Source organism: Rhinichthys klamathensis, unplaced genomic scaffold, assembly GCF_029890125.1.
Source record: "Rhinichthys klamathensis goyatoka isolate OS25496 unplaced genomic scaffold, OSU_Roscu_1.1 h1tg000358l_1, whole genome shotgun sequence".
Classification (NCBI taxonomy): domain Eukaryota; kingdom Metazoa; phylum Chordata; class Actinopteri; order Cypriniformes; family Leuciscidae; genus Rhinichthys; species Rhinichthys klamathensis.
Window position 1 is genome coordinate 858,458 of NW_026606867.1, and position 19,737 is coordinate 878,194.

General features: G+C 38.9%; 1 protein-coding gene across 9 annotated transcripts in view; it reads right to left on the reverse strand.

Moving 5' to 3' along the window:
- kdm6a (lysine (K)-specific demethylase 6A) overlaps nucleotides 1-19,737 on the reverse strand; it is an 82,856-nt gene that overhangs the window by 19,634 nt on the left and 43,485 nt on the right. For 5 of the 9 annotated variants that reach the window (XM_056233023.1, XM_056233022.1, XM_056233020.1 and 2 more), the window contains 7 exons: nucleotides 6,017-6,071; nucleotides 5,510-5,544; nucleotides 3,855-3,948; nucleotides 2,219-2,345; nucleotides 1,714-1,812; nucleotides 1,385-1,604; nucleotides 961-1,095 (listed from right to left, as the gene is read on the reverse strand). In XM_056233023.1, coding sequence (XP_056088998.1) covers nucleotides 961-1,095; nucleotides 1,385-1,604; nucleotides 1,714-1,812; nucleotides 2,219-2,345; nucleotides 3,855-3,948; nucleotides 5,510-5,544; nucleotides 6,017-6,071 — 765 coding nt within the window. Of the gene's footprint in view, nucleotides 1-960; nucleotides 1,096-1,384; nucleotides 1,605-1,713; nucleotides 1,813-2,218; nucleotides 2,346-3,854; nucleotides 3,949-5,509; nucleotides 5,545-6,016; nucleotides 6,072-8,989; nucleotides 9,040-9,098; nucleotides 9,131-19,737 lie in introns of those variants that run through there. The other 4 variants (XM_056233025.1, XM_056233024.1, XM_056233027.1 and 1 more) reach the window with 3 other exon arrangements.

Consider the following 19,737-nt stretch of genomic DNA (forward strand, 5'->3'; position numbering starts at 1 on the left):
GTTCAGTGTTGGAAAGATCAGTTGTTTTAACCATTCATTAAAACGAATCGGTTCAAATGAGTCATTAGTTCGCGAATTGGACGTGTCATTATCGGACGTGTGCGCGTTGTGTGATTATCCCGGCAGTTGGGACATCCCACAAGATGTGTGTCATCACAGAAAACATTTCATCACTGGATCGTTTTTTTCGTTTATTTGAAGTGTGGTTTATGTCAGCTGAATGTGCGGAACACTTTTCAGAGAAGATAAGGCAACTTATTTTAGCACAATTCACACCCAGCGGCAATTCAGGAAAAACAAATCTCCGAATGCTCCACATACAACTTTAGTCTCCCTACCTTACCATCGTGTCGTTTAATTTGATGTGCGAGGGAGAGAGGAAGACAGCGCTTAGTTTTGAGACAGTGAAGCCTACTTTCGCCTTGCTCCGAAGAGAGAGAGTGCGTGCGCGCGACCTGGGCTCTCTCTCTCTCTCTGCTCGATCAGTTTAATGCGCCCTGTCACAAGCGCAGCGGTTCATCTACATTACCAGAGAGAGACAGTTTTACTCACTGATCAAATAAGACTTTGCAGGACAAAGATTAGCTTTGGACGCGGTGCTATGGTGCTTGATAAAGGACAAAAGGGACAGTTGTGAGTTCACGGTCTGTATACATACTATGGCTGACTCAGAGCAGGAGCATCGATAAGAGGACTCGTTAACGTCGAGGGCATACAATATCGATGGATCGTAAAATTTAGAACCGGTTCTCGAGTGGAACCGGTTTTCGATTCCCATCCCTAGTAAACAATGCCATAAATGAGATCAAGCTCAACCTGTACTGAACCGAAAATATTCCTTTAAAACGCCACAATATCCAAGCTACCACTACCAACATTTTTATAAGTTTTATAAGTCTAAACCATTATACGGTAAGTCTAAGCCATTCTTACTGGCTTGTCTAGCTGATCTGTTCTCACCTGTTGTGTTGTGTTGAGCGCTCCCTGTCTGGAGGTGAGCTCTGCTGGGATTGGTAGGCTCCACGCCTCCTCAATACTAGGGAGCATTTTACTTTTACTTGGTAAACTACCTTGCTGAAGATTACACAACTGAGCCTAGAAAAAGATTGCGCAGAAAACATGTTCAATGTCGGATTCGGCTAAGCTTGAGTCAATGCAATGGTGGTATGCATCAAATCACAGATGAAAATGACACTCATATCATTCTCAGTGTATAGCATGTCAGACACGGGGACGTGATTCAAATCAAACAAGGAACTTAAAAAAACAAACAATGTACACGATCTGTTTCCAAAAAGAAAATAGTAACACAATGACAGGCACATTAAAATGAAACATGTACACTTCCTCTCCTGATAATGTCACGTGCGAGCACTCTCTCTACCTGGAGGCATTTAATGCGAGCGGTTAAAGCTGGGATGTTACTGCAGGACTTGCTGCATGTGGCATTGATGTAGCACTTTATGGCATCCTGCGGCTGGTTGCAGGACTCGTACAGCGTGCCCAGGTCCATCCAGGCGGCTGCATGGCTGTGGTCCAGCTGCACTGCACAGATGTATGCCTGCAGTGCATCCATCGGCTGGTTCTGCTGCTGGTACAACACACTGCAGCACAGAAGAGAGGAGGGGTCAAAGAAGAAAAGCAAAACAAACAGCCGGTTCCTAACTAGCTAACTAGCATTAACTTAATAAACAATGTTCATTAAGCGCTTACCCAATTGAGCACCATGTATCTGCACTGGCCTCAGACTTATCAATAGACTGTCGGTAAGATATGAAGGCATCTTGGACCTTCCCAATACTTGAGTAGCACCTGCATTACAAGCATAAACAATTTAAACCCTGACCCTTTAAAACACATGAGGGGTAGAGCATACATTTGAGATAATTACTTTTATGTTTCTTCATTTGACAGACACTTATATCCAAAGAAAATTACATTGGTTTTGAGATATACATTTAATCGGTTTGAGCAACAGGCACTAAAAGGAACTTGTAGTTTTATTAAATAGTTTGGTGATTACTTCAGGACACAAGCAAAAAAGTTTGGTCAAACAACAGATAACAAATAACTAATATTCTGATTAATGCATTGTTATAAAAAAAATATAATAAAATTATACACGTACACATACACAAAAACCATTAAAACCATTACACTGATATGTTCATTTAAATCAGACATAAGACTACTACAATAGGTAAAAAATGTTGTCTACCTGCCCAGGAAGTACCAAGTCTGTCCCGAACTGGGGTCTGCTTCTAGGGACTTCTGCAGACACTGAATAGCATAGCTGTTTTTGTTGGCTTTATCTCCCAACTGTTCGACTGTGTGATGCATCCAGCCTGAGGGAGCGATGGGAAACATGAGAATTAAATCAAAAACTGCATTCTTAACAAAACAACTGGAACACCATCAATAACCAAACACTCTCTTCCCCAACACTAAGCCACGGTGTGGGCTGTGGAGGCTGTTACGCTGGCGCTTATAAAGGAGCAAATGGTTTGTCCTTGTTGTATTCAGGGTAGGGTGGGGAGATGAGGTTGAGCTCGTGGAATTGGCGGCTGGGGGGGTTCTACTACAACCAGCAGCTTCAAAAGGTCCCAGCAGATATGGCTCTGTCCAAACAGCCCCTCTCCACTGAATTCCCACCCAGCCAGAGGTTGTTAAAGAGAATGAGACAGTGTGCAGACAAAGAACTTCCCCCATGTGGCCTGGCTTCTCCTAGGCACTGATCCCAGCCGAGCTCTTAACACCTGTGGCAAGCGCCTGCACCCGGGACCCGTTACTACAGCAACCAGACCATTGCCAACAATTGCAGGGGCAACGTGGCAATGGTTTTATGGCAGCTGTTTTTTTTTTGTGCTTTTTTTTTTTGTACTGATAAAAGAAAGAAGCTTGGAGTGACGAGGAGCTGGTGTTTAAGGATTGAAAACACGCCACTGCGCCAATTATTCAAATTATTATTCCATTATTCCATTACTTATTTATGCTTTCTACCCAAAGCACCTTACAGACAGTCCCATCCTGGAGTGCTTTGCTCATTGGTGCCAGTTTCCAGTTTACGGAATGGCCTTAGCTCAGATTCCTAACCACACAACAGCATCCCAAAAGCAATTTGTGCATTTAACATTAGCACTTGCATCTGGCAAATTTGCACGCCCTGGAGGACTGGGACACATTAAAGAAAACCTGGACAGTTCATTTGGGGATGGTGTTGTTGAGAACGCCACAAACATATTTTGGGGAGACAGCATGATGCAATACCTTAGTGTGGATTGTCTGAACACTGTTTTATTATGTACAATTATCTAAACTGAAAGGTTATTAAAAAACCTGACATATTCTTACAACGGTTTTGAATGGTCTTACATCTTTAGAATGGTGGTTGCAGAATTACAACTGTGCAGAATTCCAAACATTCAAACCCCAGTCATTTACATACTTTGACACATCCCCCGCCCTCTTGCATACTGCTACTTCTTACACTTTTGCCCAATTGTATTTAACATTACTAACAAGACTGTCTTGTTTTTACCATTTCAGGACATCTTTTTTCACATTCAAATCCAGATTTTGTATACAAAATATGTGCAGAAAGTGTGCAGATTTCATTCTTTGACCAGACTGAAAATCACAGCAAACATAAAAACACATTTTGACAAATGAAAATTTCAACAGTTTGTGATTACTGAATAGGGATTTTTAAAATAATTTTATAAACTACTTTTATAAATTTTATAAAGTGTTTAAAAAACTTTTCCAGGCATGCAAATCTCAAATTCCCTAATATTCACAGGGACTCCATTACTGTGGGAACCCTGTAAAGCAGGAAGCAAGTAAAGCACACTCACCTAATTGTTGGAGCGTAGTTGCCTTCACCTGTGCAGGGAGATTCTCTGTTTGTAACAGACTCTCGTAAGCTTCCTTTGCGATGCGGTACTTCTTCTGCAGACAAACATAGAGAGGAGAGATGTTTTAGCAGACAAAAAGGGTCAGCGCTTTTATGGCCCCACAAAGGGCCTCGTCAGACTGACCACAATGTATGGTCTCAGGAAGAGATGAAACACACTGGACACTGACCAGGCCAGACACAGGGACGCAGGAGATGACAGACAAACACACAGACAGACGAGGGGGAGGGTCAGTCCAGGCCAGACTAGACTTAACAAGTCTGACAAACACAGACATGCTCTGTATCAATGTAACTTGAGAAGCCCTCTCAGAATAAGTGTTTGTTTTTCTTAGCGACCTTGACACAGATCTTTGTTGGAGCTGATGGCTGACCACCATAGCTGACCGACCTGAGCAACCCGACTCCAAACACACATGGGTCTAACAACATGAAAGCAATCTCATCTGTGTGTGGTGGACAATAAAATCAACCCATTGTAAAACATAGGTGTTGGTGTGCTGGTTAGTGTAGCAGTCATTGCTTATAGCAAAGTTTTAAAATCAGTATGAGATTAAATTTAATATAAAACCAGGTGGATAAGAACTATCCTGAATAGAAAGGACTAACTGAGTGACAAGAGTCTATCACTCATAACAGAGACCAATAATTTGAAGCAAAAATGGGATGGCAGTACACACTGGTTGGTGTGTACTGGGGACTGGTTGGCTGTACACACAAACCATCAAGGATGCACCCTAAAAGCAAAGCTATCAATCATGAGTGTTTGCAGGAGCACTAAACTGTGAGCAAAAGAAAACCCCAGGTCTTACAACACTGACCTGTCACCTCTATGGCCTGCTTCCTTTACAAGCAGTTGTCTACAACGCCTATAGACCACAACAGCGGGGTGCTGGAAGTTTTAAAAATCATATTTAATTGGCAAATTCCAAGTGAAGTAGAAGTCACAAGGTTTACTAATCAGAGAAGCCGATTTTAGCATTAAAAAAAGTGATAACGGCAAGTAGGACTGTGGTGAGTTTGCAATGTTATGTAGTGTTTTCTGAAACAAACAAACAACTCGCAACATCTGATTTGGTGTTTTGAGTTTGTAATTAAATTAGAATTTAAATTTTTTATTAAAAACATGAAGATTCCCTTGGGGATTCAATTATTACAATATATATAAGTGGTTCTCAACCATGGGGCTGTGAATTAAAGTATATTACATTAATAAAAAATATTTGTATTAATAAGGGCTGGGATAATAACATTATTTCAATATTGTTTGTATTGAAGAACATAGAATCATAAATAGAATCGTGGTTAATTTAATACATCAATACACCGTTTTTGTTAATAACAAAAAAATTTGATTGAACCCTCTGTCTATCCCTCATAGCCTTGCCCTAATTTCCTTCAAATTAAATATGGCATCTCCTCTGACTATAAGGTCTATGGATGGGAAATTACTTCAGAAACCAAGGTCTCAGTCAGAGCAAAGTCACTGCTGCAGTCGTTATCATACAGGACATATAGAACATTATACCCCCAAACATGAGTATCAGTGAAACACTGCAACTTATGATAAAACGTTACAAAAAGGGGAACACTCACCTGAATTTCATATACATGAGCGATGTGGAACTGAACTGTGTAAACAAAAAGAGGAAGTGATTAATACTGGAAATCCTTTTTTGATGGAAACAGTGCATCCAAATCTGATATGAGGTCAAAAATAAAACCAGCGTTCTTTGTCTTCACTGTTTAAGCTTGAGCGTTAATAAGCGTATGGGTGTACAGACACACGGGAAGGAAGAATATTAGCTTGCCCTTTGTGCACTTCAAGCATGTCATTACTGCCCGTATGCAACACACGGCTGAATTTAGTCATGCAGTTTCCCTGGCAACTGGAGTCTCAGGCAGGATGGAGATGGTGAGAGGACAAATCTAATTGAGGAAAGACTCAGCAAAGACGTGCCAACCTTTTTCCTTAGAAATCCTCTATCAAGGCGACAACATTTTGTCTTTACTGTTAAAAAATCCCTCATGCATAATGTGACAATGCAGTTAGCAAATAAAAAGATATTTACTAAAAATTAACATGCTTAGAAGGGCACTTACTTTCAGCTTTGGACAAAGTGCAGGGTGTGGAGTCAATCAATGCCAGCTGAAAATGCTGCAAGACAAGGTGAAGTTTGATTAGACTGGATATAGTTAGTAACACTTACAGATATTGGGTATTTTTACAGTCTGAATTGTCATTCTGAAGTCCTACTGTTAGATATGCGCATATGATTCTTTTTACATCCAAAAACAATACCAACATAACAATCCATCCGATAAAGAATAAAAATAAATTGGCTACAATGAAAATGCTGTTTCTTCTGCAAAAAATAAATCCAAAAACAGGTTTGCTACCTCTAATAATATGGAAAGAGCCATATGGGAATAACAATGCCATCAAAAACAGATTTGACTAAATTCAGCTACATCATAATAAAATGTAATTATGAAAGAGAGACAGAAAGTCAGGACAAGCATCGATCACGTTTTCCCAAAACAACCTCAATCACAATTCCCATCCATCAAACTATCCCATGACTCCACATCTAGTGAGACAATGATCATTGGACATTTGAATGTTGGCCATAAACTTATGAACCCCAGCTGTTTTAAATAACTGCAGGTTTTTTTTGACTATTGAGAAAATGCCTCAGTACTATGTATTCACCAGCTGCCAAGGTTCCATTCATTCTATGAGTGAATCTTACAAAACCGGTTACTATTACCAGCCTTTCTTCAGTACCGGTAGTACTAAGCACCGGGTCAATCCAGAACACGCAAATAGGTGACTGTTTTCAAAAGCTCCTGTGCGTATTTGTGCGAGCGCTCTGTGAAGTACATTAAGGGTTTTAGCACCATGTAGCCACTAGCCAATCACAAACATGTTTGAGCGTGTGAATGCAACGGCCAATCTAGTCAGAATCCGTTCAAAACACCACAGTTTGTGTGAGTGAGTTTTGCATGCTCACAACCAAGTATAAACAAGACATAAAAGAATCAATGTACAGTATAGACAGTTATTATATTTTATGGGAGTTGCTAATTCAGCAATGCTTGTGCTTTTTACTTGGTTTCGGACTGACAACCATATTAAAACACAGGATTAGATCTGTGCATTAAGTCTCGCAGTTTAAGTGCTATAGACCTGGCACGTCCTGTTACCTGTACTGCACTTCATTGTTTTTCATTTTATTACTAACTTTTTATTTGATCTTTTTAATGCAATGTTTATTTAATCGAGGTTTCAATATATTATTTACTTATACTTTTAATAGCATTAATAATTAACTCATTTCATTTATTTAATAGCATTTAAAAATTAACTAATTTAATTTACTAAAAAAAATTACAATAAAATTACAAAAAGTTACAATAGTTTTTGCTTCGGTATATATGAAGACTTCAGCTGCCAAATCCTCTAAGTCCACCTACATTTTTCTTTTAAATTATCTTTTTTTTTTCAGGCTCCTGTGTTTAGGTTCAGTAATTTCACTTTAAAGGTTATTAGTCAGTTATTGAAATGCCTTATTTTCAAAAATGTCACTTTTCCACTAGTCAATTCATTGGCATTTAAAAAAATGTATTGTCTTGTTCTCTAATGTAGGCTATGGCCGTTTCTGTCAGAGTTACAGCAGCACACGAAACGCTGTTGTGTTTAGATGCTACTCACGAAATCATGTCATTGCCACTGTAACCACTGATCTATATAGAATGATTCATGAGTCATTATATAGATCAGTGACTGTAACGCTTTTCTTTAGCCTTAAAACGGGCAGAAATATGAGGTGGATGACCTTTTCTTTTGACAGTGACTGAAACTACCACAGGCTCATCCATTTTATCATACTCCTCCAGCTTTAGTTAAAAATTTCTTTAAACAGACTTGCAGCCAGGCAATTGAAAGCGAGCTCATATAAACACCATTATTCATCTTAAAATTATGATTCGATTTGCGTCTTCTGATTGGTTATGTGAACTTGGAGGCTTTTGCTGGCAAAGGGAAGTAGGTGTTTAGAGGTTTCTGCCAACGAACCAGTATTTCTGAATGGGTTGAGGCTGGGATTTAGGGAACTAACAACAAACAATACTTGTACAGTATTTAATCATTTTAGTTAAAAATTATTTTAACATTTACTAATACATTTAGATCAAAAGTGTATCTATTAAAATTAGTTAATGCACTGTGAATTTTTTTTTATTAACAAACATTAAAAGTTAATAAATGCTGTAAAAAATGTATTGCTCATTGTTAGTTCATGTTAGAGCATTAACTAATGTTAACAAATGAGACCTTATTGTGAAGCGTTACCATAATTTTATGTATACAATTACAATATAATTGTACGGTTTTTAATTTATGCTTATTTGCATTTTTAATATTACAATATTTTTACAGTACTATTGAAAAAAGAAAAAAGCATGATGCATTACGGTAATGAGAAAGTGGGGGAAACGGTTGCCATTATTATACTGCTATTGTTTTATACATAGCTACCAAATTATTCTGACTCAAGAGAGGAAACAGCAAGGTCAAGAGGATGTGATCTTGTAGTCAGAGACAGCTACTGCTGTATATTAAGATGGGCACAGGGCATAGAGAAACCCTCTGTGAGCAGCATGATCACAACACTAATCACAAATACTTTGACATGAAGAACTAGCAGCTGCTGAGGTTACCAAGAAACCAGCCCTTATTAAATAAAGCACTGAAACCTGTCCTAGCACAGAGGAACCTAGAGGAAACCATCCAGCTGCATATTCAAAACTGAGGAAAGTGGCCATGCATTACAATGTCCTAAATTTGATGTCCAGCGTACAGACCTCAAAGACAGATTACAAAAGGACTTAAGACTACCAACACTTTTACAGCCTGCCTATACAACAATCACTGGAGTCAAATGAACAGACAATAATCAGAGACACCAAATTCATATTTTAGAATAATAGAAAGATAAAATGGTGCAACCAAGAGAGAATTTTGCTATGAATTACCATTCAAAGTAAAGCATTAAAAAATATCTTAGCACTTACATGCCAACGAATCATCACTGCTGTCAGTCGAAACAAGGAAATCATACAAACACACACCTATCTGCTTCATACAGACATCCTCCGGCAAACAAAAACATGGATTACTGACCATAGCAAGCCCTTTGTGCTGAGCTGGTCTCCATTGACCAACTGCTTCCTACACGTTTGCTCTCTCTCTCTCTATGGCTCTCGACTGGCAAGTAGATAATGCAGCAGGATTACCAGTGTGTCTTTCTCTCTAATACTGATTACTATTCAAGAGAGCAGCGGCAGCAGCTGAGAGATGACACGCTGCTCTCTCCTGCCGTAAGCTTTCGCTCTCTGCAGGAAATCGGGACAGAGGGACAGGAGTGAATAGGGAAAAGACAAGATGAAAAGACAGAAGAGGAGGCAGACTGTTCAGTGCATCACATCAGCAGGCATTAAAACAGTTCTATGGAACCAACATGCTTTCAGGACAAGTTCTTTATATAAAAAAAGCCACTCAAAGCATCTTAACACGGTTAATGTCGAGAAACAGTGAAATAACTACAACCCATGCTGCAGCGGCCTGTCTAAACAGACAATGTAAAATTAATTAATTAATAACAAACAATTGTTAAAAAGTCTGCAGGTTTTTTTAATAAATAAATTACCTTAATTTGGCAATGGATGCATTAAATTGATCAAATGTGACCGTAAAGACATTGATAATGTTACAAAAGACTGTTGCTGTTCTTTTGGACTTTAGTCATCAAAAATGTATCACTGAGTGTTTACACAAAAATATTAAGCAACACAACTGATTTTAACATTGATAATACCAAGAAATGATTCTTGAGCACCAAATCAGCATATTAGAATGATTCCTGATGGATCATGTGACATTGAAGACTAAAGTAATGATGGCAAATTTCAGCTTTCCCATCACAGAAATAAATTACTTTAAAAAAAAATAATAATAATAAATAAATAATAATAAATAAATATATATATATATATATATATATATATTAGTGCTGGGCAACGATTAAAAAATTTAATCGCGATTAATCGCATTGTTACGCGCAAAATTGAATAATGAATTCTAGTAGTGTATTGCGCACTTTTGATTTAAATGTACTGCTACAAAAGTGCAATAACATGTGGTTTGCAAAAACTTTAAACAAATAAGGTGCTTTTACACCAGCAGTATTCCCTTTACACAGTATCAATAAAATATTTCTTGTAAATCTCAACTTAAACATTAATGTAATCAAATCAAATATTTAAACAAAGCTATTTGCCACTGCCAGGGCATTACCTTTTATCTAGCTTGTTAAAACGAGTCCAGTTTTCTTTTCTTTTTTTTTCTGAACAGGTATCTTGTATCAGGGAGCAGCAGAAACAGTCTATGTAGTCAAAGGGTCATGATCACTACTACAGATATAAGTCGACCAACGTTACTTCTCTGATAGCAGCTTAGGTTTGGTCATGGCATGCCATGGTTTCCCACGTAAGATTACATTAAACAGAGGTAAAGCCCAATTTATACTTCTGCATTGAACTCACGCCGTAGCTGTGTAGCGCGCGTACCCTGACGTGCATCTCTCCAGAAATGTAACGTCAATTCTACGCGTACCGCAAGCGCTGTGATTGCTAGAACCGCTCCCCGGGTTTCACACTCTCCCTCATGTGTAATTGCGCGTCAACGCGGACAACGACGCAGATATAATATAAATGAAAACCAACGCGTTGTCTATAGCGTAGAGGCTCCGGCGTAAGTCCGACGCAGAAGTATAAATCAGCCTAGAGTGAGGTGAAGTGGTCGAGCACAGGTGCAGCGACAAGCGGGTGCGTTCCTGTGAAACTGTTGCAGTCATGCTCGCCTCACGCACACGCACGCGCCCGCGCGTTGCCGAAGTTGAATTGTCTAACTTTTTTGTACACGACGCGCAGCACAAATCATTGGAAGAGAGACTGATCCTCGGCTCGCTGTTTGTGAGTTTCCAGAATCTAAATAGTTATCAGGACATCAACAGGAGGGAATTCACATGGCAGAGCATCCCCGCTAAACTAAACGCAGGCCTATCAGGTAAAGTTATGTATAATTTTAATTTAAGTTAAAAAGGCGCAGCTGCATAGCGCACAGAAGCCGGTGCCATGGTTACTATCCATAGAGCGCCTGTCATTCACTCGCGGAGCGCTGTCTCCCTTTCTGTTCACCTGAGAGAACCTGCCAAAGCCTCTCCACTGCTTGTTTGGGTGGGTTATTTGCTGGCTGACCAACATCCCACCCCTCCTGTGATCATGGTTTGACTGTAGGCCTATTTGTATTCAGAGGCAGTGAGCAACGGACTTTCAAAAAAAAAAAAAAAAAAACCTCTGCGTTAACGCGCGATAAAAAATTTGTCGGCATTAATTAATAAATGCGTTAACGCGATAATAACGCGTTAACTTGCCCAGCACTAATATATATATATAAATATAAATATAAATATATATATATATATATATATATATATATATAAACAGTTATTACATAATATTTTTACTATATTTTTGATCAAATAAATGCAGCATTGGTAAGCATACGGGACATCTTTCAAAAAAATTTTTACAGAGCCCAAAAAAATTCCACCAAACCCCTTTAAAAGAATACAAGTAAAGCTCCTTATAATTGGAATTGTGAAAGATGGAAATCTAAATAGATTTTTAGGGTGGTCTAGTTAGTCAGTGTCAGTGAGCATACTTGATCTACTTAAATTATCAACTCATCAAAAAGATGACTGGCTCTTTTAACTTTAAGGCGGAAATTCTTACAGCAGCCATATAGTGTTATGAATTCTACCCATTAGTATTTCTAAACAGATCCTCTTCCATTATGCAGAACCTGCAGTAAGACAACTTCAGCCATGATGATTGAAAAAGTTCAGAATTAAATAACACTAGGGATATATTAAAGTATGGAAATTTGAGCTGATTACCACATTTATGCTACGGCCGATAAACAATTTTAGTTATGGCCAATACAAGGTTAAGCTTTTGTAATAAGTAAATAATAAGCCTAATAACATTTGCTTCTAATATTAGCTAATATTGAAACAAAAGACAAAAACACAGGTATATTGCACAGGTAAATCTCTACATGCAACCATGGGGATGTAAAAAATAAAGTTTTTGATGTAGTTTTGATGCTACAGCTTTCCTGTAGCTCAAACAGTAGAGCGTTGGCGCTTGCAACTCCAAGGTCATAGGTTCGATTCCCAGGGAAAGCAAGAACTGATAAGAATGATGGTGTTTTTGCAACAGATTTATGATGCATAACACTACAGATACAATGCTTTAAAACGCAGGTGTAATCCTATGGTAGACACTTACCAGAGGGTTATGCTCAAGGAGTGCAGGGCCGCACGGGTGCATAAAGAGAGCACTGCTGCCTGCCCTCAGAGCTGCCGCTTTGTTCCCATAAGTGGGATACACGGGAGCAGGAGAGCATTCAGCCCCTTGCCACCCCTTCCCCAGAGCAGAGGGAAGTCTTATTAGCACTCACTCACTCTGGCTCACAATAGCCTGAAGAGTAAGAGATGGTTGAGGATATCCAATGCATTGCATTCCACACCTTTAGACTCTGCGGTTCAATCGAAGAACCTCTCACTTATGCTGGGTACACACTAAAAGATTTTTAAAATCTTATAAGATTTTCAAAATGTAAAAGACCACAAACATGAGGACAAAAAATCCTAGATTTAACCGTTTTGCTCCTGTAGTGTGTGGTGGGGTGGAACGGTACACAGAAGTCACGGTTCGGTTCATACCTCGGTTCAGACATCACGGTTCGGTACGAGTTCGGTACAATGGAGGGAAAAGCAAAACAAAAAATGCAGAAGGCAAATTTTTTTTATTGTGCATGTCTCAGGCTGTACCACCTTGTGTGTTACTACATTTGAGTAATTCATGAAATTAACGTATTAGGCTACTATTGGAGCATTCTCTCCCTCTCTCTGTCCTCTCTCTGTGTGGATGTGGGGGGGGCTGGATTAAAGGAATATAAATGTCTTAAGCCTTGTATTTTTTAAATAGGTTTTATTAATGTGTAACTTAAAAATAAACAGATTAGTGCTCTGTTTGAGGACAAGAAATGAAAACCAATCCAATATGATGAATGTCCAAAAGATGGCACCCACAGACTGTTTTTAAATGGGTTGGATAAATGGATAAGATAACAGCTGTCATCATGACTCGTGAATGTTTTGCTGGTCAAACGGAAAATATATATAGTTCTGATTTTTTCCCCTCCCACAGACAGAGAGAGAGAGAGAGAGAGAGAGAGAGAGAGAGAGAGAGAGAGAGAGAGAGAGAGAGAGAGAGAGAGAGAGAGAGAGAGAGAGAGAGAGAGAGAGAGAGAGAGAGAGAGAGAGAGAGAGAGAGAGAGAGAGAGAGAGAGAAAGAGAGAAAGAGAGAGAAAGATACTTTTTGACTTTAAGATCACTTTATTTACAAGAACATTACAAAATGCAACATTTTTAGTAAAAAAGATTGTAGTTCACTCTAGTGAGAGCAGGGGGGGGGGGGGGATAAATAAATAAGTTTTTTTTTTTTTCTTCATTCCCCTTACAATCAAAAGCATCACTCATACATAAGTTTGGAGACAGCCATCATTATCAACATCACAAATACATTTGTTAATGCCCCATTTACCTCTGAAAACATCCAGGTCATTAACCAACTTGTAATAGCTAAACTCTATATTTATACGGGATTTTATTAAACCCTCCAACATTGCAACCACATCAGTTGATCCACCATCATTTTATTCTCTTTTCCATGATAACCAAATTGCCATTTTGGTGATAACCAAATAGCCATTAAAAAAAAATTAATAAAACATGAACTTCTTTTTTTTTTCCTGCTGTATTTGGGCCCAAAAACAAAACAAAAAATGTGAGTGAGAGAGAGAGAGAGAGAGAGAGAGAGAGAGAGAGAGAGAGAGAGAGAGAGAGAGAGAGAGAGAGAGAAAACACAGAAAACTTTATGCATTTTTACGTTTGAATAAATATGGGTCCTCAATGTAGGTCAAACCAGCACGCGCACACACACAAACAAAATTGCTGTTGCCACAAATCGACAAGCTGATCCTCCAATCTCTGCTGTTCAAATCCATTTAACGTTGTGCTGCGCCATGACTGCGTTTGTTATGCTTCCGTCTTCTCTCAGCTTGCTTTCTGATTGGATATTGTTTCGTTTGACATGATAATCTCTAGAGCGTGCGTGCGTTTTTCCTTGGGGTTCCCCCCACATATCAGGATTTCTGATTGTAAATATTCAACATGTTGTTGAATATTTACGATTCGCGATCGGGGCAGCTCCGACGTTCTTCCAAGGAGATTCAGTCACTCTTAACACACCTCACACCAAGGGAAAATCTGATAACCTGTAGAACCATCAAGATATTCGGGACATTACCTACGATTGTCGGAAGGGGAGAAATCCGCCCGATTATCTTGTACCCAGCATTAACAGGAAGAGACTGTCTGACTGACAAGTAAAAACCACAATCACAGTCGATTTTGTGCAATGTTTACAGTTATGTCTGATAGAAGATTCAACCTCATGAACTTGACAAATCAGTCAGTACACAATAATATCAAAAAGCATCACATATAGCCTGCATTCTCCATTTCTAATAGCACTGAAGGCTCAAGAGTTCTTGCTGGTGCCCTTAAGACCATGGAGTGGGATGAGGAGATTTCCATTACACGAGAGTAGATGTTAAACCTCATGCTGATTTGTACTCGGCTTTCACCAAGATAAGTACAAACTAAGACGTAGCTTTACAGTAACCTATGCTTCTCTCTCTCCATCCATTTACGCTTCTTTCCATATGGTGATGTGAATCTCCTTCTGTCCGGCGTTAACGGCTTCAGTATACTTGGCACGTCAGTACACACAACGGCTGCAACTACAGTGTGGTCTCCCCAGTGGACCAGCACGACAACCTTCTGGATTGAGCCGAGTAGGGGACATCTCTAGGGTCTTTAAGTGGGCACCTTCCATCCTCAGTGTTTCGTCGACTAGCCCACGACACCTCAAGAGGGCTCGACAGTGACTCGGGCATCCCAGTCACCCCCCTCCGTCCCCCACTCAACTCAGCCCAGCTTACTGACCTTTACATCCCTCCTGCTGCTGAGGTTGCTCCTTCCTCGTAGTTCACGTGTGACCTCACCGCAATCTCACAATCTCTCCGCAACCCAACTATACGCGCCAAACCGTTTGACTAAGGCTGTTGAGCCCCACTGTCGTTGTTAAAGCGTTCAGTGGCAACGGTTCCGTATGGCATACTACCTACCGCAAATCACAATATCTGCCCAAACACCAACCCTCATTCACGCAATATACACAGGAACGTAATAACTGTTATTACTATGCAAACCATACAAATAAACCAACAGACTCTTCGAGAGGTTGGGAACAAGGGAAACATTTTCGAAAAGATGAGGAAGTCAATAAGCTCAAAAATCAAATCCTCAGTACAGAGGTTGTTTTCCCTTTAGCCCAGATGGCTACTCAGTATGCACACACTCACACTAGAAGAACATGTTCAGGGAAAGGAAGAAAAAAAAAAAAAAGAAAAATTTGCACTCTGCCCTGCCCTCAGTGGTGTCAATAAAAGGAGAGAGATTCATAAAAGAACAACAAAATTGTTCAAAAACAAAACAAAAAAAGCAATAAAACACAAATAAGTAAAAAGACTATGCCAGTGTATTTACATATTAGACTGTGGAGCTGAACAAAATCACATAACGTAGGTAAAGACTCACTGGTGACTCAGTGACCTACAAAACAGTTACAGTCTGCCAAAAACAGCCTGCAGCACTGTAATCCCTGACCAGAGTAGAAGCCAAGAGACTGGAAAAGCTAATTATAAGCCTGCTTAATCAACCTAGTACAAGCAAAAAACACAATAAATGTATACATTTCTACAATATAAAAAAGTACAGATAAATATTGAATGAATATTAAGGAAATGCTCCAGGTTCAACACGTTAAACACTATTAATAGCATTTGTTAAAAATTACAAGGAAATTAGAAAAACTTTTTTATGCTCATTGGTCGAGCTGCCCCCTAATAGTAAACTAATTATCAGTCGACTAGAAGAGGCCTAGTCGAGCAAAAATTGTATTAGTCGGTTAGTCAAATAAAAAAAAAAACACCTAATGACGAAGTCACGCAGTCAGTGAGGGACAGGAAATCCAAACATTTGCCTATCATCCATCGACCATAAATATGGCTTATCATTTGAACAATGGCGCCACCAGGGGGTGGCCAGGGGTGGCCGTGGCCACCCCTTGCCGACTCCTGGCCACCCCACTGGCCACCCCAATGGCCAGAAAAATTTTTAGTAGCATCAGTTATGCATTTCATAAATAAGTCAAACATATTCTTTAGTAAAAGAAGAAGGGGCATTATGTGTCGTGACATGCTTTTTAAGTGTCAAATGGTTACAGTAGGCTATACTGTTACAGCAGCTTTTTGATGTGTCTTTGCCACGTTTTGACAAGCAGGGATGCAAACAGCGCGCGAAAATTTTCGGCGCCTCTCGCTTTTTTTACGTCAGTTTGGGTGACAGTCATTCCATAGCTTAATGTGAGGGACAGAAGTCTATTTACATCATTAAAGTATACGGAAACTCGTTTTCCCTCCTCTGCGGCTGTCAATCATTCTCCATTCATATTCAAACAGCGCGCGCGCCTCTTGGATGCACGGTAAAACTCTCTCCAATATGATATATTCACATTATAATGCATGATCTGTAGATAAAAGGCTGTAGATTTGCATAAAATTACTTTATTTTGTTGGAGTTTGTTGTTGTTTTTAAACGACTCACTACTGTGTGCTTGCTAGATCATCACACACACATCACAAGGACTATGAATCGGCATCAAACGCACAATAACTGGAATATAAAACTGAAACAAAGGAACACAGAGTCACCATGTTGCTTTGAGCACATCATTCTGCACCCGAGATGCGCATACACGGTGTGTGCGCTCTGTTTTTCATGTTATCATGGGTTTGCGCACTGAAATATTTTTAAAAGCCAATATATTTTGTTATACCTAGCCAGCTCAATACATTTAAAATAAGCATAATTTAATTGTATATTATTTCTTTGTAGTGTAGGCTATATATGCACTTCTGAATTCTTGACATTAATAAATATAAAATTGTGAAATGTATGATTGCCTGATTGAATTTTATAAGAGAACTAATAGTAATTTGTTTTTATTAACATATTTAGATTTTATAAAATTACTGTGCAGATTTTTTCAGAATTATTTTTTGCTGCTGATTTATACACGCATTAAGTTTATTAAAAATTCATAGTACATTTATGTAATATTTAAAGGTGTTAACTGTAATCTTACACTGCAAAATAATAACTTAAAAAGGATTAAAATCATCACAATTATGTAAGTATCTGGAAATTTGCAGCGGGGCGAGGGCTCTTATATATATCACATATAATATATCATTATATATAATATAATATATATTAGTAGGGCCCTACTAATATCATTAGTAAGCTAACATTAAATATAACACAATAAACCAAAGTATATCAGTAGGAGTTTCCTTAAGTCTTTCTGATAGTTTTCTACAGGCCGGTTTACTACAACAGTAGAATAAAATTCTGAAATTATGGTTTATAGTTTTGGTGTGCCACCCCTAGATTTTAAGTGGCCCCATCTGGCCACCCCTATGAAAAATTTCTGGAGGCGCCACTGCATTTGAAACATGCAAGTAGCAACTTTACATGGCTGCTCGTTCTCACATTAAAGGTGCTAAATGTAACTTTTCTTCTAAAATGAATCCTTTTTTTTATTGCCTGTGTGTGAATGTTGTAATCACACATTACAATGATCCACTTGTCGGGTTTTGCTATTACCTCTGAAGGCCAGTATTCCTATTTCTATGTGAAGTCTCCGGGTCGGATTTTCAGCGAAATCCATCGGATGTGACGTGCATGCGCGCTCCCGAGCCTCTCTCCTTTTTATATACAGTCTATGCGACGACACTGCAGCTGACGACATGGAGTCTGATAACACCAAACAACGACCTGCCTCCAGCACAACACAGACTCCAACACAAACTCCACATTAATGTAGAAAACAAAACAAAACAAAAATGTATTTGCTGAAGCTCAACATGCTAAACGTCAATCGGATCGACTTAGGACGAAAACACGGATCAACATCGGCAGAGCGTTTGAATTATGGAGAGACCTCCGCTATTTTTATTGTGATAAATTACAAGTTTTCAGATATGCTGAAATAAATAATGGTAAACTGTAATGAAATGGCAAGGTAAACTACAACATATATGAGACATGAAATGAATACAAAAGACTGTTCCAGGATAACAAAAAGTAGGTGCTTTAGGATGTAACTTTTCTTTTATGTACTAGATCTACTGTCTAACGTCACTCATCCCACTACTATCATATTGTTTATAATTTTCAGACACGTTCAGTACAGTAATGTTACACTGAAATTGTTCAGTCTAGTTCACTAACCGTTTTCGTTATCATATTATACATTCACCTATGTTGACATGCTGATTGTGAAAGATACACGAATAGTTAGTGAAATGCCTTATGCTAACACCACATGTCGGCTAAATGCAGTCAATGTAATGTTATCATGGTACGAGCATGGAGCATTAGTTCAACGTCAAGCTGATAACAGTAGCCTATTATTGTAACGTTGCAGTGGGAGTTTACATGAGTTTCCAGCATGTTGTGTGATGCTTTCTCCGGTGTGTTGAAAGTCTCAGTGTGGCCGGCCGGTACCATGAGTGCTCACTGTTGTGTTCGAGCACGCGCAAGAGCACGAGCGCTCTTGTGAAAATTGGTTGCAATCTGAAACATCACCGATAGAGGCCGCTAAAAAAATACATATAGCACCTTTAACCTAGATAAATATGCGCTGAAAACTATTAGCAAACTTACTGCATGCCATGTGCCGGCACAATCACTTGCAGTTAACTTAAAATATTACGTCATTTTTGGTCTTACATCAAGAGTAGTCTAATACGTAATTCGAATCTGAATTTATTTGTGTGCAATCACAATAACTAAATATTAGGGATGCACGATATATCGACCACATATCGATATGGGCCGATAAATGGTCTTTTTTGATGTTATCTTTATCGATCCGATAAGAAAATTGGGCCGATATATCAAAGCCGATAGATAATTTACTTCAGTTGAGAGATGCGTGCTGTTCGCCATGATGGTTCTGAATGATTGGACTCACTTCGAAAAGGAAGATACAGTTCAGTGCAACATGTGCAGCACAAATCTGTCACATAGGCTTCATAACATTATAATAAAAACACGCCTGTAAAAGAATGTTTCAGCGCGACGAGCGCGTTGTGGTGGAAAGAGCGCATCTATGGATTTCATGACAAGCACAGTCAAGTTCTCTTGAGCATTCGCAGCATTCTGCGCCATTGTAAGTTGTAATATGTTTATTTTGTGTATATATATCTGATTAATCTAATATAGGATGTGTTTGGTTGAGTTAATGAACGATGCAGTAGCGCTTCATTGTACCGGTGACCATATTTATAGCCTATTTAGCGCGCGCGCAGCTCAAACAGCAATACACATTTATAACTATAATTGGGACTGTCATATACATGCCATTATAATGTAGGGCTGCAACAACTAATCGATAAAATCGATAAAATCGATAATAATCGATTATGAAAATCGTTGTCA